Raw genomic sequence first — 19846 nt, forward strand, 5'->3', positions numbered from 1 at the left:
AAGCAAATATTTACCTCATTTACCTCTATCGGATTTCTTAATCACTTCTGAAATTACCTTGACGTATCATTGAAAATAATATTTATTATCCAAGTATTTCTCATTACAATAATCTGCAGCACCGTATTTATGAAGATATCTCCGCTTTATTTTGTAAAACAATTTTAAGTTTCACAGAATACTAGTTGAAACAATGAACTACACATGCCATGCACTCGCTACCCGTTAGCAAACAATAGTGTTTGTTAGTCTGTGTCAGCTTTGTTAGTTACAGGATTTATAAAATCAATAAATTATTATTATTTTTCAATTTTTCTGTAACTTTTATTTATTTTTCATCAAAGGTAAATGTAGTTCCATTTATTTGGTTCAGCCATTTATCTGCTTTATATTGTCTCATTTCCTAGCTCGTTGATATTGTTTTGCATTTCAGCTTCTGATTTTTTATTATACTTTTTTTTTATTTGCAAAGCCAATTTTTGCAATTTTTACAGTACTCTTCTACTGTACTAATTTGACAGTACTCTTGGCTGTTCACTTAAACAAAAATAACCATCCTTATAAATTCTAACAGTTTTTTTTGCAGTTTACTTGTCTGAAATAGCATAAAAAACAACACCACAACTGTTTATGCAATGATATTCTTGTGTCCTAATGAATAACATTATCGCTTTCCTCCTTCTATGTAACTCCAGTGTTTTTGTTAGCCAATTTCCCTGCCTTTCATACATCCTAGCCGTCTTACGAACCATCTTAGACTCCCTATTTCTTCGGTATACATTGTATACGTTTTAAAATACATCTGCATTGTATATTTTGTTATGTACGTCTCCAAAACCTCATAGAAACTAATGAGGAGTGAGAGATGGCTTTCTTCCATTATTAAGCGTGTCTCTGACGTCATCTTCTATTAATTCAAGTTTTTCAATATTTACATGCGTATGAAACCTTGTATCGGTCTGAATACTTGGCCAGCCGACTGTGCCATTATTTCAAGCTAACTTTTCTTCAATATTGTTTTACCTTCAAGGTCCCAATTTGTTATCATTGCCGATCCTTGAATTTTTGCTTTGTATTAGACATTGGTTTTGGCTCCATCCAGTGTTCAGCGCCCATTTTAAAAAATACAGTATAAAATAATTTGCAATGTAACTAATTAAATTCGTACCAAGCTCCAATATTCGAACCAATAAAATACGTATTATATCTTAACACTCGAAAAGAGTTTATTTTTAATGCCTGTTGTTCTATTTAACGATTCCATTTCTTTAAATTACTGTGCAATCCATAATTATTTGGTAGCTACCCAATTAGTTTCATATATAACTCGGAACTATTTTGCAAATCTGTATGTTGATTTAAAAATCATTTAATATATTTAGCAATAATTTAAATTCATTTCAGCAGCCAAGTACTCCTCCCAAAACTGAGGCTGCGTCCACAGAGGACGGGACGGAGGCAGGCTACACCCCTAGCAGCGCCGGCGGCCGCAGCACCAGAGGCACCGCTCGTTCACGCAGCCCTGAGACTGAATCTGACTTGACTGAAAAACCGCAATCTGATGACGCATAAAATTATCCAAATGCGTATGAAAAGCCGCAATCTGATGACGCATAAAATTAAGAAAAGGTGTATGAAAAGCCGAGATCAGTAGGCGTATAAAATGGATAAGCCATTCGAGGAGTGTGACTACTGTTTACAGTGACGCTTTACATGGAATGGTGGCCTCGGACACCGGCGACGGAAAATCGTATGAATTAATCAGAATTCTATCTTCAATATATTTTTGGTGTATGTATTTTCAAATGAATTCTTTAAGAGGGTTTTCAGCTAGTGATGAAGTACAGTCATTACTGTGCAGTTGATTTTGAATTTTATTTCAACTAATTGTACGGCTGCAGACAACCACAATTTTTTCTTGTGAAGGTCGCCGGGCTGAGAGTTGTGATCGATGAAAAATTTTGCTCTAGAAAATACAATTATGTTGCTAGTCAGTTCTTCTATTGCACACACTGTGAGTGCAGTATAGGCTTTTGTGAGCACGGTATATGATAACACCGTATCCGGACTGAGAAGCTATAACTCTATTAAAGTACACTACAATCTGAGATGTGCAGAATTATTGCGTTGAACTTTATTGTAAAATATATGTACATATTTATATTCTTAGAAAAAGTGCATTTATTTAGCTTAGTAATTTCTGAGTAAGAGCTTGTAACTAAAAGTTAAATTTAATCCCCGTGTCCTTTGCATAGTTCGGGAGGCTCGAAAACATATTTTTCCAAAATTCTTTATAAAATCTTGTACTACTTTCTCACAAAACTCGAGATTCGTTCACAATTAATTAGGAGGCAATGCACATTTCCTTCGGATAACTTGAACTGAATTTAATTGCATGAGAAATATATAAAATATATGCCGTGACTCACTCCAGCATCGGACGACCAACATACAGTATCTCTTTATGTTCAGTTACATCCAGCTTGTATGCTGTGAATTCACTTGTCGGTATTTGGAGGTGGGAATTACATCTTGAATGCAAGAAAATCGATGATAACCAATGGCTATTATTTACCCTGCCATACTGCCTGTCTGCAAAGTTTGATTTGGTATATTAGTCGTTCCAACATAAAAAATTTATCTGTTACTTAACCTCTCGGAAATAATTTTGCCCTCTCTGCAAGATCGAATTATTCAGGCACTGAAACGTAAATCATAATATAAGTAATAGAACGAGTTATATTCATGATTACATGAAAATAGTGAAAGATATCGAGTCCTATGGAGAACTCAACAGAAAACTAGCTCTGGCACTGAGACTCTGGCCTGAAATTTATATTCAGAAAGTTCGCGCATTTTATTCTCATTTTCATATTAAAATTACTGAACTTTCTTGGACCAAGTCGACAGTGATGATTTCAATATTTCCTATTTAATTTGAATTTGATGTGCTATACTTACTTCTGTAATGATACCTTAAATTGTGAATATCATAGAGGCATTGCATGCGAAAAATGTCGATTTCAAATACACGATCAGATTTAAAGTCGGCCTTAGACGATCGAGAGGTCGCGCCGATGCGGCACACCATAACATAACATAACATAACATATTGATCTCGGCACTGAAGTGTAGGCCTGATGTGGCCTGTCGCCGATTCTTTTCCTTTTCGTGCCTTGTTCACAGAAGATCTAATATCGTTTCAGTTGACAGAATATTTTCATAACTGACGATAGTTTCAAGTAGCTACTAGACTTCCACCGGGTTCGATATGGTGCCAGGCATTTCAAATCTGAACATATATTTTTCCATAGCTTTATCTAGTCTGTTCTTGAACGCGTTCATACTTGGAGCGCCAACGATGTCATTGGGGAGGCTGTTCCACATGTCGGTGATTCGAACCCGCCCCTGAAATTAAACACTCGATTTTACGCAGATGTCAATGCCCTTGCATAAGTAAAACCGATAGACATAGGGGGCTCTTATTCCATAAAAATAAAAAATATCCATATACATTTAGCCATACTTTATACATGTTTTCGAATGCCAGCTCCACTATCGTTCATGTAAGTCAACGAGCTTGTAAACATGCGCCGCAGCGAAAATAACAACTAACATTTGCACCATGTATGAAAAATGTGAGTGAAATTAAAAAAAACATACTGGCAGGTGTATCTATTAATCTATTATCGAGTTGATGAAGTTAGATTAAATCACCTTAATGACCGTAAAGACGCTTCACAGGAGTACCTATCATGGTCGATTCATCCATATTAAGGATTGATTACCAAGTGTAAAGCTCCTTAACCTTTAGTTTGAAAATGTTATTAGAGATATGGGACTAAGTCTGATATGCCAGTTTTAACTCTAACCTAACCAAATCATACTATAATTTTCATAATCGATGTGTCTACACTTGCGAACAATGATTAGTCTGAAAATTACTACATCGATAAACAGTGCGGCATTCCAGATATCAGTTGTTTTAAAAAATTGCCTGAAGCTGTTACAATCGGGAAGCTGCGCGTGGTCGGCATCCATCCGTCTTCGGAAGATGATGCCATCATGATGGTGTCGCTATTGGTCCTGCATCGTTGCGAATAGCTACGTAGCTAGCTATGCACGGACCTAGGAGCACGCCAATACTTCAGTCGGTGACGCGCTTTATCTTAATAACCAATTTGTAACCTAGGAGCTACGGAAACCGGGCAGGGTGATATGAAGGGTCGGTCGGCTGTTATCGGTGCAGCGGACCCTTGCTTGAATTCAACCATGCAGCGGACTTCCTCTCAGCCTCTCTTTGTAGCCGAAAGACATACTACCCTCACTACCGATAACGTCGCCATAGCACTCAAGTTGCCACTTGCCGGCCTTAAATAGAAACGATATTTTTTATATACTGAACTACATCTTTCTAGCTTTCTCTAGGCGACCGAAAAACTCATTAGTTATTATGTAGCAATCGAATCGTACAAATCGTATTTCTGACCAGTATGGTTTTTGGTCCCGAGCAGCTAAGTGTGCGCAGTTTTCATTGAGTGGAGACTTACCTAGGTGTGTCATTGAGTATTGACGGTAGAAGACACATAGGCATAGCAGAATAAATAAACGTGCGTGCTTTGTCCTTTTTGTGTTCAAATAGTGAATTATTCAGGTACGGAAAAAACGACATCACGACAAAGCTCGGAAGTCGGAAGAGAAGCTTACTAGCGTGATGACTGAGGGTTCTGTGTCTGTTCACAGCTGTTGAATAGTAGGTTTAACAGTCATCTCATCGTTGCTCGTCGGTAATTTACGTTTTTTGCCTTTGGGTCTTAAAAATCTAAAGAAATGCAATATATATTTGGCTATCTACATGATTTATTTGGTCTGAGTTGTATACATGTGATTATGATGTGAGAATATCACATTAGGTATTCGTATTTCAAGTTTTTAACTGCCTAACCTAGTTCAAAATTAATATAAATTGCACCACTTTGGCACTTTATGATTTATCGAAAGGTTCATGGAATAATGGTAATGATTATGAACCAATTGCAATTTGATCATGATATTTATTCTTTATTGTTGAATACCTAATAATTGGCAAGATGCTACTGAATTTTTTGACTCTTTGAGCCATGGTATTATGGATTTGCTAGAGCAGCTAGCTCAGTAGGACAGTACCTACTACCTAGCACTGTACTACTGTTACTGTAGCAGCATAGCTGTGATTCCATTTCTATGAGTGGATTATGAGCCTGGAGCCATGAAAAGCCATTAACTTGACCATGAAAAGCCATTAACAAGCCACAAACTGTTTGTGGCTTGTTAGAGAGACTGAGAGTCTGAGACCAACTAAATTTTCAAATGGATTTAAAGGAAATATCTATATATTGCGGCCCATAGTGGCAAACCAGTGATATTTTAGAATCAGTGCATTTTTAATATTCTTATTTACCTACTCAAGATTTTAACTAGGCTAATTTCTTATGTATGATTATTCTGATACAGTGCCACAGTGGTAGGATACTATCCAAGATATTTTACTGGAAGTGGAATCCTTATAGGACTCAAAAATGAACTTGAAGAAGAGTCTAAAAAATTCTCTGCTTTGCCACTATGAATTTTATTATTGCCTCAGAATTGCTTATCTATCGTCAAATGGGGTAATTTGGGACAGTTTTATTTTGCGTCTGACACCTTACAAAAAGCATATTGAATTTTTTGAGGATGCCATTCAATAGCCCTCGCAAAGAGCTATAAGATGAGCCTAAACTTGTTTATGGAATGTTTCATTACCTGGAGCCTTTGCTAGGTAATCAAGGTTCTACTTAATCTACCTACTGTTTAAGTTTATGCCACCATTTTTAGTTTCACAATATTTTGATTAGTTTGGCTGCTAGAAAATTTCTACGAAATGAGGGATGATTGTCCTGATTTACCCTGCCCGTCCCTTATTGCCCCATTTGATGAGTCAAATGGTGAAACGGGGGAATAAGGGATGGTTTTGAGCAATTTTTGTTAATAACTATTAGCAAAAAATGCTCAAAACCGTCCCTTATTACCTCATCAATAGGTTTTGAGCATTTTTTGTTAATAACCATAGTGGCAATTGGCAAACCAGAGCTTTTTTGGAATCCTTTCATTTTTAATTTCCTCAATAACTCAAGATTTATACCAATTTCTTAAGCATGATAATGCTGGTATCCATGATACTTTACTGGTCTACTTATAGGACTCAAAAATGAACTGGAGGGAGAGTCTAAAAAACTTTATGCTTTGCCACTATGTTAAATAATAACTATCAACAAAATAACGCTGAAAACAGTCCCTTATGGCTTATTACCCTGTTTGACTCATCAAATGGGGTAATAAGGGATGGGTAGGGTAAATAAAGACAATCATTCCTCATTTCGTAGAAATTTTGTTGCAGCCAAACAGTCCCAAAACTAATCAAAATATTGTGAAACTAAAAATAGTGGCATAAACTTGAACTGTAGAACCTTGATTAGCAAAGGCTCTAGTTAATGAAAAATCAATTAACAACAAAAAAATTCCTCCTAATGAAAAATTAATGCATCATCAGACATTACATAATTGTGCATAGAATGTCATAGATATAATTGTGCACCTGGCAACATAAAATGCAAGGTAATTAACCTAAACTATGATTTATTCCTCCAAAAATAGGATGGCTGTCACTAGAATACCATCACCCGGGGCTACTCGGGACGGGCGGGGTAACTGGGGACAGTCCTCCGACATGGCGTAAAACTGTTTTAGTAGCAAAACTAATTGGAATATTGCAAAACTGAATATAGTGGTGTAAATGTCAACATTTTTCCTATCTATGTAGTATAAAGGAAGTTCAAAAATACTTTATTCACTAGCTTTGAAAAATTCCTGAAAAAATGGTGAAAAATGATATTTTGAAAAGTTACTTCTGCTAAGGTCTTTAGTAAAAAATATTCACCATATTAAAAAATTTTACTACATAAAAGTTGCACCCAGGTGTTGGCTTGAAAACTTAATTGACAGATATTGCCTATCTCATTAAAAAAAAAAATGGCGGTCATTTCCGCACGGAGGGGCTACTTGGGACACCCCTTCGGCCCCGGGGCTATTCAGGACACCCCTAAAAGCACATTTACAGTAGAACTTCAGTTAGCAAAGGCTCCAGTTATGAAAAAAATTGATTAAACACAAAGAATATTGATTACATATACCTTGCTGAGCAAAAAAAAGTTCACTTATCAAAAAATTAATGCATCATCGGTCATCACAAAATTGTGCATAGAATGTCATATTTAGAATTGTGCACCAGGCATCATAGAATGAAAAGTAATTGACCTAAACCATGATTTATTTCTCCAAAACATATGATGGTTGTCACTAAAACATTCCTTTCTGTTTCAGGTATGTTTTTTACGATCTCTTTAGCACATTTCTCATTTATGGAAAAAATGCACTATTGTGCTTGCCATGTCCATCTGTCTGTCTGTCCGTTCATCTGTCTGTCCGTCTGTGACCTCAAGTTTTTGTCGACAAGAAAATGCGCTCTCTGTCACTCACTGCAGTGAGTAGGTACTGAGTTATATTTTTTTATAGTAAATTCACTTAACCCAATTAAAATGGTGTGAAATTACAAGCCGTCCTGTGAGCTTACAGATACAGAAAAAATAAAGGAAAAATGAGAAAAGGAAAATAAATGAAGGAAAAACGAGTAAAAATCACAGAAAATGTCATTTATTCTACCTCTACATCATCTACAATGAAAGAGGAGGACTTCAGAGTACCTACTGTTAGCAATGGATGAGTACACTCTGCAGTCTGCATGCTTCAAATATTTTAAAATGAAGTTTTATTCCAAGTGTCCCGAGTAGCCCCGTTCGACGGGGCTACTTGGGACACTCTTTTTTTTTTGCTTATGACACCTTATGAATAGCATATGGAATTTTTTTGAAGATGCCATTCGATAGCCCTCGCAAAGAGCTATACAATGAGCCTAAACTTGTTTATGAAATGTTTCATGTAAGAAGTTATTAACAAAAAACGCTCGAAACCATCCCAAGTAGCCCCGGTTGACGGTATTCCTTTCTGTTCTATGTATGTTTTTACGATTTTACATCACATTTACATCACATTATTGTGCATAGAATGTCAGATGTAATTGTGCACCAGGCAAAATAAAATGAAAAGTAATTAACCTAAACTATGATTTATTCCTCCAAAAAATAGGATGGTTGTCACTAGAATATACCTTTCTGTTTTAGGTACTATACATGTTTTATGATTTTTTATTTTTTGTTATAGTGAATACACTTGACCCAATGAAAATGGGGTGAAATTACAAGCCTTCCTGTAAGCTTACAGATATGTCCGAGAGTAGGTCACGGAAACAAGTCCTCATGTGTTTACCAACAGACCTAGTTAGCTATTGAGTCCACGGTGTCACTGAGACCTTGCCATACAGCATATGTGTCACAGAGACACGTGATCGATCACGCAATCAAGACCTTAGCAAAGCTTATAAAAGGTCTAGCAAACTTTAGTAGTGCCTCCAGTAGCTGATGAGCACTCCGCGATGTAGCGTAACTTGTAACGTAACTCTGTATGTAACGTGACTCTGTATCGCAACTTTGTATTACCACCCCGTATACAAGATACGTTATCTGGCTTATGTGTCTTACTTATACTCACTACCTTAGTCAACAAAACCCTATCCTCAGGTAGAACTTAATATATAGAGCTCAATATCATAGTTTGTAGTTAATTTACAACCTGTGACAGTGGCGCCTGAACAGGGACACTGTTCGGGTACGCCAGTGTCACATGTTGATGAAAGATTTGGAGTGGCACCACATGACTGAACGGAGAGATTATCTCTATACGGGGTAGTAATATGCAAGCGTTATACAGATATAAGCAAGTGACGGCCGGTTAGGCCAGAGCGACTCAAGCTACACGCTACATCGCGGAGTGCTCATCAGCTACTGGGGGCACTACTTAAGTTTGCTAGACCTTTTATAAGCTTTGCTAAGGTCTTGATTGCGTGATTGATCACTTCTCTGTGACACATACGCTGTATGGCAAGGTCTCAGTGACACTGTGGACTCAATAGCTAACTAGGTCTGTTGGTAAACACATGAGGACTTGTTTCCGCGACCTACTCTCGGACAGATACAGAAAAGTGCTATATGGCTGCTTATATGAAGCTTGCAGTGGAAAAAGTCATTGTAAGTGCACAATAGCATGTCCATGGAAATGGTAATATCACATCAATAATACCTACGAAAATGTATGGATATGGTTGTATCATATCAATAGGGTAAACGCACCATATTCCGACACTGGGTAATTCCAACACTTCGGAACTTTTGCCTTTATATTAAGCTTTGTCTTAGTTCCACACATTCATAGATGGTTGAAATAGTGACGTCATACTATTGCGCATAATATTTCCGCAAAACACTAGGTCTGGTGGAAAATGTTAAGATCCGCAGAGCAAAAGTCCACGTCACCCAGTGAGAACATCGAAACATATGTGAAAGTTGATAGTTGACCTTGCTCTACCAAATAGTGATAAACTCTTTGTGTAGAAAGAATATTATGGTTTGAGACTTTTATATAAGTGTGTGAATATACCTTAGGAATCCTTTAAGTGTATACCTACTTGTATTTGCTGATTTTAAGCAGTTAATAAATTAATAGATGATTAATTTGAGAGACGGTTTTAGACAATAAAAACTAATTCCGACACGGTGTCGGAATTACAACACCAGCCATGACAGCCGTGTGTCATATTCTGCTACAGCTCATACAGGGTGTCGGAATTATGAATTACGATTTTGAAGCGCTGTCGGCATTAGTCTCACAATATGCCGCATTTAGTCACACGCGTGTCGGAATTCAGCAATTTTGTAGATTTGAATTCTAAAGGCTTTTAAATAAATATGGCACAAGTTTGTGATATTTCATCAATGCTGGCGCATAGTGTGGTGTTTTTAGAGTGACGGCGACCAATCAGAACTTGAGTTGCGCATACGGTGATCTATTTATAGCCATTTATTTCTTGCTATGTCCTTAAGATGTTGGTATATGGTGTGTTTACCCTAAAGGAAAAATGAGTGAAAATCACAGAAAATGTCATGTATTCTACATCTACATCATCTACAAAGGAAGAGGAGGACTTCAGAGTACTGTTAGTAATGGATGAGTACACTTTGCATGCTTCAAACATTTTAAAATTTACTTCTATTTCAAGTGTCCCAGATTACAATGTTTCCAGAGGTAAATCAGTATTCTTTCATTTTGTGCCTGCCACCTTACAAATAGAATATGAAATTATTTTGGAGATGCCATTCGATATCCCTCGCAAAGAGCTTTAAAATGAGCTCAAATTTGTTTATGAAATGTTTCATGGGAGGAAGTTATTAAGAAAAAATGCTCCAAACCGTCCCTTATTACCCCTTTTGAGGGTAAGTAATTCTGAGGCAATAATAGATATTTCCTTCAAATCCATTTGAAAATTTAGTTAGTCTCAGTCTCTTAGGAAAGTGAAATTTCCTATCAGGTGCAGTAGTGTGTGCTTAGTGGCAACTTTTGTGTCATTGATGCAATTAAAACAGCTTTGTAGTTTGTAGTCATATGTTGATGTCAAATCCTCATTATGGAAAATTGGGCAGAAGCAGTTGATCACATGCACTGAGTTTTTATTTTGAAATAAAAATGTGATGCATAAAATAACTTGAGTCAATCACTGACTTGCATGCACAGACATGATTCATGAACCTGTAATTACCTATAAATTTTTCAAATATTTTGCTCTCTAATATATAATTAAACAATTTATATTAGCTTTCAGCTTATCAACTTGTAGGAGCTGGAATAACTTTTGAAAAATCAAACATTTAAGTAAAATTTTGGTCCAATATATTTTTTAAATTTTCAACTGGCTTAGCGGCAACTCTGAATATTGCTTGTATGGAAGCAATATTCAGTATTCAAATATATTTAAATGGACAAAGATTTTAAAATCTTTGTTCATTTAAAGAACTCCTCCCTGGAATGACAGCTGTGAAGTTAAATATTTCTCATGATGATTACAGTACTGTGTCTCCATCACAAATAACAAACTTTTCATTTGCAATTCTATGGCAGAATTTGCCTGAACATGATATTTTTGCTGTATTTTACAGAAGTATACATCATCTTTTAGACATTAGGAAGACAACAAAAAATTAGTATGTTATTAGGAGGCCACGGAGAAGTCAATCCCAACTCAAGTTGGCATAGCAGTCGTGGGGCAATTCTATCTTATCTCACTGGTGTGGCAGTCCTTCATGTATTGCTGCTGTCTATTCCAATTTTTTCTGTTCCTATTGCATGGACTTTAACAAATTGTATCCATAATATGGTGAGTACAAGTTTTTATTACTAGTTTTAATAGATTTTTATTATGTAATATAACAAGACTTGATACTTAACATTGCAATAGTGATTGGTGTTCACAGCACACCTTTTCAATTGGCCTGGGTATATCAGCAAAATGTTATCTTTCCATTTATGAATTTTTGTGTTTTTAAATGGATGATTTGCCTACATTCAGTTGAAAGCTTCTTAGACCTTTCCTCATTGAAATACTGACTTAAACCATAAAATGGCTTCACTGGCAATTTTTTTGTACAAAGAAAGTAGTGTGCCATATTTGTTGACATTTTTCAATGATTAAATTAATGACAAGAAATATTATAAGCATTCCTTATTTTATTTCTTTTTCAGGCCTCATTCCTTTTTTTGCACTTGATGAAAGGCACCCCTTGGCACCTGCAAGATCAAGGCCAGGCTCGGCAGTTAACTGCCTGGGAGCAAATAGATTACGGGCGACAGTGGACCAGCACCCGTAGGCTGCTTACAGCTGTGCCAGTTATAATGTGAGTTTAACATGCATGTGTGTCCACTGACTTGTTTTTTTTTAGTGGGTAACCAGTTACCAGGTCAGTTCAATGTAATAACTCACAACAAGCGCAGTGGATCATTTTATGTCATTTGATTTTCTTGTGTGTCTTTGCTTGCTGTTCAACTTCCCATCAAGTAACTAAAAATGTCAGCTCCTCTTCATTCTTTTTCTTGTCATACAGATCAAGTTTTTAAATTTTAGAAGATTGATTCAAGTTTACTAAGTACATGTAAATCTTTTATAATTTCATGAATTAACAAATGTTTGCAGCAATAATTTGTCATATTGAAAAAAAAAGACAATAATTCATGTGTTGGATTGGTTAAATTTCTAGGTTTCTTTGACATAATATATCTGTGATACTCACCAATGTAGCATTTCATTAAATAAATTTTATATTATTTCAGGTTTTTGCTGGCGTGCTTTTACACCAAGTATCAATTTAATCACTTTGTGGTGAACGCCACGACGCTGCTTTTTGTCTTGGTGCCCAAACTGCCTCAGTTTCATCTCGTCCGGCTGTTTGGTATCAACAAGTATTAGGAAATTATATGCGTGATACTACTTTTAGTACTGTTTAAAATTTCCAATTCTATCTCATCAGGCCATGTGGCATCAAGTATTGAGAACTTAGTAGTATTTTCTTACATTAAATCTATACGCATAGGTTCTTGTCAGACCATTTGGCATTAACACAAATCATGAAACTTTTCCTCCATGACCTTAATTGCTGTACAGGGGAGTTTTGTTGATCTATGATCTGTTGAGCATATATTGTGAGGCACAAACAAGTTTTATATTTTTGTGAATTGCCTTGCAAAAAGTTGCTTAATTATACTTGTTTTATTGCACTGTATCTTACATACTAGTTTATATTGCTAAACTCATACTTTGCAGTTGGATATTGTTTTGCCATGTGTGACTAGTAAATATTTTCAAAAATTCACTGCATTAACATTGTATATTGTATGTTTTATCATGCAAGAAACAATAATACTTCAAAATTTATTCTATCAGTGAGATCTTCAATAAATAACTTATCTAATCATTGTACAGGACAATGGATATGTAGTACAGATTTTTATGTTCCAATTTGCAAAAGATGTGAAAGAAGTTTTTTATCCAAATTTTTTTAAACGTTTTTTGCTGTCATTGGTATGTTACTGTGAAAAATTTGATCATATTTTCCTGTGGTACCAGTGTATGTATTAGGTATATCTTCTAATGTTACTTTTCCATTGAAATAGAAACGTACGTATAATTGATGGAAAAATTTGCCCTCTCGTTCCATTTATTTTTAAATTATGTCAAATGCATAATTAACTGTTGGTTATGGGGCTGAAATAAGCTCATTGGAAATGAGTTTGTTGCTACCTTCCCTGGTTTGTTGTATAAATAAACTGGAGTTTATTTTCGAGATTATTATAGGATGCAATCAATTCTGACGGGTTGTAGATAAATATTGTGAAGCTAAACTGGTCCCTGAGGGGCGCTCATGGCGATTTCATTAAATTTTTAAAGAACGGTACCTATTTATTTTATAATTTACAAGTAATTAGCGGGTTTTGACAGTTACTATGCGAGCTTCAATGAATTTCCTTTGTATTCAACTTAATTCATTGGACGTTTGTATACGGTTTACCAGCATATTAGTTTTCATGTAATTTTATTGTAACCTAATGCTCAATTTTTCCATTTCTGCACAGCATTATTTGGGACTAGATTCTTTTGTTGACAGCTTACATTTATGAAATATGTAGCAGCTATTTGATTATTATCACTTTTATTTTAGCCCAGGCTCTGGTTCACCTAACTCGTGGAAAGATTTATCTACAATTGCACTTGGTCAATTGCTGTCTAGTTTATACATATTTGAAATGTTACTTATTGTGGAGAATTAATGATTGGTTTTTAGGCGTCATATTGCTAATTTGTTGCTTTTTAATGCAGGTGGATTGACTGGTGGGTAATTTTATACTATTTATCCGTTTGATATTCATATCCTCGTCTGTTTGTTCTGGAAAGAGCTAATCTACCTTTACTTGTATTTACATGTATTGCGTTCGATTTTTCACCATTTTATTGAACTTTATCAAGCTATTATTTTGAAAATATTCTTTAATCTAACCAGTTTATTCCGTTTCTTCTGTTGACCTCCAAGCGCTTGTCACTTCGATTGACCAATGTCAATATATTCTGATGTTGCAGCGATATTTCTGGTAACAAGTTCAAATATGTCAATGAATTCATTTTAAAGAGAACTTCAACAATGTCTCTCCTATGCCAAGGCCTAATTCGAACATATAAGTACTTGAATGTTGAAATGGCTTCCTGCGCCTTTTGCTCTCCATGTCAAATGATTCTCCCATTTATTGTTATCGTACCATTAACTCGCGATTTGAATATAATTGGCTGTTGAGGGCTAAAGACAAAATTATATGCTTTGCATCATAAAAACCCGGGGAGCGTTGTAAGAGAGTTTACTAAGTTAATACAGCATTACGGAATTTACTTGTGTGATGATGGTGATCAGAAATGTAATCACGCCTGAGGACAAATTACGACATTTCTACCTGCCAATCGATGTTCGGATGTCGTAAAATTTTCATTGCGATTCCGTTTTCTATTGAATTAATTATTTGTGGCTTGGATACCTAAGTTACTATATATATCAGATTACCTGTTGATCAGGATGCGCACTATGAAATAATAGTTCAAACGCATAATATCTGATAGTATGTCAGTAGGTAATTAACTAGCCGAAATATATAAAATATCCTATTTTTAGGGTAATCGATGACTTAATAAGAGTTAGTGTGTTATGTGGCCATGTGGATGCGTTGAATAAGTTTATTTTGTCATGATGCACAGTTTGCCTCTCACCTGAACATAGGAATTTATTAGTGAAGAAAATCTAAGGTATTCGACTACTACTGACAGCTGCTCAGAACTGGTTGGTTGTGGTGACATGAAGAAGCTGATGGTGGTAATAACTTGAAGAAATTGTGTCAAAAGTAAAGCTTGTGAACCTTCACTATTAATAAATAACAGTAGTTATTTATTACTAGTTTCCCACTGCTGATGGTCATTGTTACCAATCGCTTTACCTGTACGTATGTAAACGCCTAAATATTTAAATTCTTCTACCAGGGTTGAGTTGCATTTAACTTCATTTATTTAAATTCTCCAAAAACTCAACTCTCTTGGACTGGCTTGGTACAATTTTCTTGTAGTCTAGAACGCACTGAAAAATAATGCATTTTCAGCAGTCGCAAGTGTTTAGTGTAGATCTTAGATTTACGGCAATTAGATGCCATCATTTGAAATGCTTTATAATGTTGACCTATATTCTAGTGTCTAGGCAAAGAGATTTCTTTGGTTGGTGTTGCTTCAACCCTACAACTAGTATGTACCTCGGAGGCGTCTGCGTTGTATGGCTTCTCAAGGAAGCACTTCAAGTTTGTGATATTATCTAAACATTTAGTTTTTTTTTGTTATAAATACACGTTTTATTGGAATAATGGAATCCGGACGATATCTACCTAGTAGCCTGTAGCCTTCAAAACTACTGACTTGTTTGTCTTATATAAGCTACAGGTCTGTGAGTTGATAAGGTACGGTAATTGTTTAACATTTATATATCTTCTGTTTTGTACGCAAATTTTTTCTTTGAAATACCTGTGGAAATTGTTTTATTCCTTTATTTCCTCTGCTGGTTTCTTTGAGAAATTTAAAAGTATAGAAATTCTGTATTTGTCTATAACTTAATTGATTCATAGCCTTCAACATTTTGTGCTGATAAAATGAGGAGGTGCATCGTTCTGGTTCATGAATTGAATTTTGTATTTTCTTTACTGGATAAAAATCTTGGATTTTGCTTCGTTTAGAAGTTAGTGCTTGTGGAAAGTTATGTTTTAATGTATGTTTATATATGGGGATTTTGTGGGCGAATTTTAGTATATGTGAGCTACATATATTGTTAGATATGCTTGTAAGATGATATTGATTGAATGTTATTTTATAGCTCCGCTTCTCAAGCCATCGTCTTGCCACCGTCTAGGTATTACTTTTATTGTGTGAAAATCCAAATTATCTACTTAGTGTAAAATATCTGCATTTCGTATGCTTTTGAATACGATTTATAATTCAGACAATTATTAAATGATTCATAAGTAAAATTTATCTTCAGTTCGTTTTTAATACGATTAACATAACACTTATGGAGGTTGTAGTTTGATAATTTGAGAATTTTCATTTATAGCACATACAAAGATGCCTTCAATTTCGTCTACTTGGCGGAAATCTGTGAACAGGATTTCGCTGGAGAAATCCATTGAGTTTATATTGTTTAGAATCCTACACAAAGTTAGGCTAGAAATAATTCGATGAAATAAGTAACTCGAACGATTGGACTATAACTTATTGGGTTGATCATCCCGCGAGGCGAAGTTTATCTATGAAAATAGTAAGATACGTACGACAATATTGTTCCATGTTGTTGTGTTATAAATACAATGATGCTTTCAATTTCGTTTTTTATACATCTTTAAGGGGTGAAACTATGTGTTATAGTTAAATGTGTAAAGTATATCATATCCTGACCCGGCTGAGTTTTCCTCACTCTATAAATTATCTTAGGTAGCACTTTACTTTCCCTGTTTTTTAATAAAAGTTCCATGCATATCACTAGCGAATTATCGAGAAATTATAAATCACCATGGCTTTACATGTTCTAACATTCATTCAACGAGAGCGTTTATCTGAGAGAACCTTAAGTTTCCAAATCGTCATGCTTCTCGTAAGTTTTTTATAATTTTCATTTATCAACGAGGGTTATCAATTCAGTGTTAATTCTAACCCCACCAGGGTCCATACTCTCGAAAAAGTTAAGAGATCGTAAGTTGGTCAGCCAATCATTGACGGCCTTTCAAGCAAAATGCACCAATCATAGACGAGAAAATAGAGCGTAAGTACTTACGTTCACTTGGCTTATTTTGGAAGTATGGCCCCAGTAGCTTGTCTATAGCCTGCAGGGGTGACGGAGTTCACACGCTCCGAGGGGAACCTGACGCTCCCCCGGGCCTTACCCGAGTCCACCACTCAGGCAAATAAGGAAACATTGTTCTAATAGAGATTCACGTTTTACTGCTTTTCGTCCTCATCCAGTTGGAGAATATCAGTGCTACTTGCAGGGAGTGTGTCACTATTCGGACAGTGCGCCCCCATTTATTTTCTGAGTGGAGTAAACTCATTGCAGATGCTGACGTCGTCAGCTCAGGATGATAGCAAGCTTTTGTAATATGATTTTTATTTTATTTTTTTATCAGCTCTTATGTTATTGAGACTTCAATGTTGTCGAGCACTGGCAATTGCAGGAAATGCTAGCTTCACTCTATGGGCAGCAAGTGCAACTTTTTTCCGATTTCAAGGAAGCATTTGTAGCCTTTCATTATTGAGGCTTTCAATGCGAATGTTCCATATTGCCAAATATATGCCTATTTAACGCTCACATGTGAGTTACGGGATCGATTTATTCCTTCTTAACTTGACATCCGTAAATAAACTGGATCTGTTTGAAAATAACACGAAAGTATAGCTCACGTTGACGGCGAGCTGAGTCTGCCGATGAACGCATTGCTCATTAAGGATATTTACTTAGTGTAAATAAACATTTTTATTCGAGTGTGAATACTTACAGTTCAGAGTACCAAGATTGGAGCAGAGAGGCGCGGGTTCGATCCCAGCTCTGTGCGCCAGTTTCTGGTCAGAATCGGCGAGGCGGCCGGGCGGTTAAGCACAGCGGAATTGTAGCAGTGAGTTGCGTGCTCGAGACCGCAAAATGCTGTTGAGAGCCCTGTCGCGATGTTGAGAATCGGCGACAGGGCTACGGCCTACTAAACACTGAAATCGTTGTTATATATTATTGTTATTATTATAACAAAATTTAAAGGTTTCGTGATCGCCTGCCCCTTTCCGTCTTTCATTTGAATTTCAAGTGGTCACGTCTCGTGTTTGGTTATGGAAGTTTTATTACGGATGAGCGGCTTATGCGACCCGGAGCCTGGTCGCAAATGGGGTTGTGAAGGGTTGTTCGTACACGGAATCTTTAAAGTGTAGTCGGTTTAAATTAATTTTATAACATGCAACCAATTCATATCTCTCTTCTGTATTTTCAGGGAACATCATTCGGTCTAAACAGGGATTATAATAGTTTTGTGAAATCCTAGAATATTTTACCGCAAAACTGTTAAAACAACACGAATGATAGAGGCAAATAGAATAGGAAAACAATGTCTAACAACAGTGGAGGTTCTGGGCATGACGTTCACAGTTTTTACGGTAAGAAAGCGTCCAAGTTGATCCGAAGCCTCAAAGAAAAAATAGAGCGTCGCGAGGAAGAATTCAGCACGCGGCCAGTGCCTGACATGTGTCCACGGTACGGTATTTTGGGACCGTGTCCTGCATGGGATGTTTTCCCGACACAGCTCGCTGCTCTGGACCAAGCTGAGCAAGACCCTACGCTCTTCGTCTTCGCGTTCGAGTCCTCAACTTTCGGTGGCGCCGGTAAACGACAGTTCGTTGTGGCAGACCCCAGAGTTTTTTATGATAATTTTAGAAATAGGCCGTTGGCCCAGCGTACCGCTTATGAGGTTATTCCTGTTCACAGACGCTCAAAGTTGTATTTTGACTTGGAATTTGAGAAGGATTTGAACGAAAGCAAGGATGGCGTGGCAATGACGAAAGTTCTCATCTCCATAGTACAGCATTTAATCGAGAGCACCTACAACGTTCCTTGTCCTCATGAAAAAATTGTGAATCTCGATAGTTCAACGAGCAAAAAATTCAGTAAACATCTCATTTTTGACTTGGAATCAATTGCTTTTAAAAACAATTTAAACGTTGGAAATTTTGTTCGCAGCCTCTGTGAGAAAATTACCAAGTCATGCACCGATAATTCAACGACAGACCTAACCCAATCGATAGACCACGACTTTCATTCTTTATTTGTCAATACGAAGGACGGACATAAGGCCTTGTTCATTGATCAGGGAGTGTACAGTAGAAACAGAAACTTCCGTCTATATCAAGCAACAAAATATGGCAAAAATACTCCTCTGCTATTGGCTCATGACGCGACAGGCTTCACGTTCAACAGTAATGACGAAGATATTTTCTTGGCCTCTCTCGTAACGTTCGTATCGCCCTCGTGTCGAACAGTGACGTTTGGTGACCAAGAACTGACCGATCGTCCCAAACCCGCCTTATCGTCACTCAATAATGTAAAATGTGCGGCCAGACTAGCTAGCAAAAGTCCTTTCGAAGAATTGGACGATTTTATATCAAATCAAATCAACGGAGGGACCATCCGGAGATGGACATACTTCGACAAAACCCAGACGATTGTATACACGATTGAAGGTTACCGTTATTGCCACAACATAGGGCGTGAACACAAAAGCAACGGCATTTTCTACGTGGTCAACATCGCGACCATGACGTGGTACCAAAAGTGTTTCGATCCTGAATGTCGTGGTTACAAATCTGCAGAGTGGGAACTGCCAGCTCATTCTGTGCCGTGGTCACGCGGCGCCGACGAGGCGGACTGGTCGAACAACAGCTCTGATGAATCCAAGTCAACTCCACAAAATGAAACTCAATGGTCGAAGGAATGGTGGGATGATGAATATGATGTAATGATGCAATCTGCAGACATCGATCTGCTGGGCAGATCTGGTTACTAACACTCGTATCGCATTTATAATTAAATTGTTTTCACCATCCAATTACACGCATACTTTTACAATCTTCTTTTTTTTAATGATTACGAGTTAGATTTGAAAGTGTTTGTTTCTTAATATTGTCATGCTGTACAAATAACTCAATGAAATTTTTCACAAGCTTTCT

General features: G+C 36.5%; 2 protein-coding genes across 3 annotated transcripts; both read left to right on the forward strand.

Annotated features, from left to right (window-relative positions):
- Nucleotides 1-4750: 4750 nt before the first annotated feature.
- LOC108677228 (ORM1-like protein 2) lies at nt 4751-15248 on the forward strand. Of its 2 annotated transcripts, XM_047881006.1 has the most exons (4): nt 4751-4787; nt 11181-11398; nt 11764-11915; nt 12349-15248. In XM_047881006.1, the coding sequence occupies exons 2-4, from the start codon at nt 11228-11230 to the stop codon at nt 12482-12484; spliced, it is 459 nt and encodes a 152-aa protein (XP_047736962.1). In that variant the 5' UTR covers nt 4751-4787; nt 11181-11227; the 3' UTR covers nt 12485-15248. The 2 variants fall into 2 exon arrangements, with proteins under 2 accessions (XP_047736962.1, XP_018020913.1); XM_018165424.2 differs by lacking the exon at nt 4751-4787 and having other exon boundaries at nt 10949-11398.
- A 2868-nt stretch (nt 15249-18116) lies between these two features.
- Nucleotides 18117-19844, forward strand: LOC108677232 (DNA-directed primase/polymerase protein). Its single transcript, XM_018165428.2, has one exon. The coding sequence runs from the start codon at nt 18232-18234 to the stop codon at nt 19681-19683; it is 1452 nt and encodes a 483-aa protein (XP_018020917.1). The 5' UTR covers nt 18117-18231; the 3' UTR covers nt 19684-19844.
- The last annotated feature ends 2 nt before the right edge of the window (nt 19845-19846 follow it).

This window comes from Hyalella azteca, unplaced genomic scaffold (assembly GCF_000764305.2).
Source record: "Hyalella azteca isolate HAZT.00-mixed unplaced genomic scaffold, Hazt_2.0.2 contig6811, whole genome shotgun sequence".
NCBI lineage: Eukaryota > Metazoa > Arthropoda > Malacostraca > Amphipoda > Hyalellidae > Hyalella > Hyalella azteca.

Bases quoted from the DNA above. Each gene is read 5' to 3' on its own strand.
- LOC108677228 (XM_047881006.1), top strand. From the start codon at position 11,228: ATGTTATTAGGAGGCCACGGAGAAGTCAATCCCAACTCAAGTTGGCAT. The intron at 11,399-11,763 runs GTGAGTACAAGT...TTTCTTTTTCAG, and splicing joins CAAATTGTATCCATAATATG to GCCTCATTCCTTTTTTTGCA. The intron at 11,916-12,348 runs GTGAGTTTAACA...ATATTATTTCAG, and splicing joins ACAGCTGTGCCAGTTATAAT to GTTTTTGCTGGCGTGCTTTT.
- LOC108677232 (XM_018165428.2), top strand. From the start codon at position 18,232: ATGTCTAACAACAGTGGAGGTTCTGGGCATGACGTTCACAGTTTTTAC.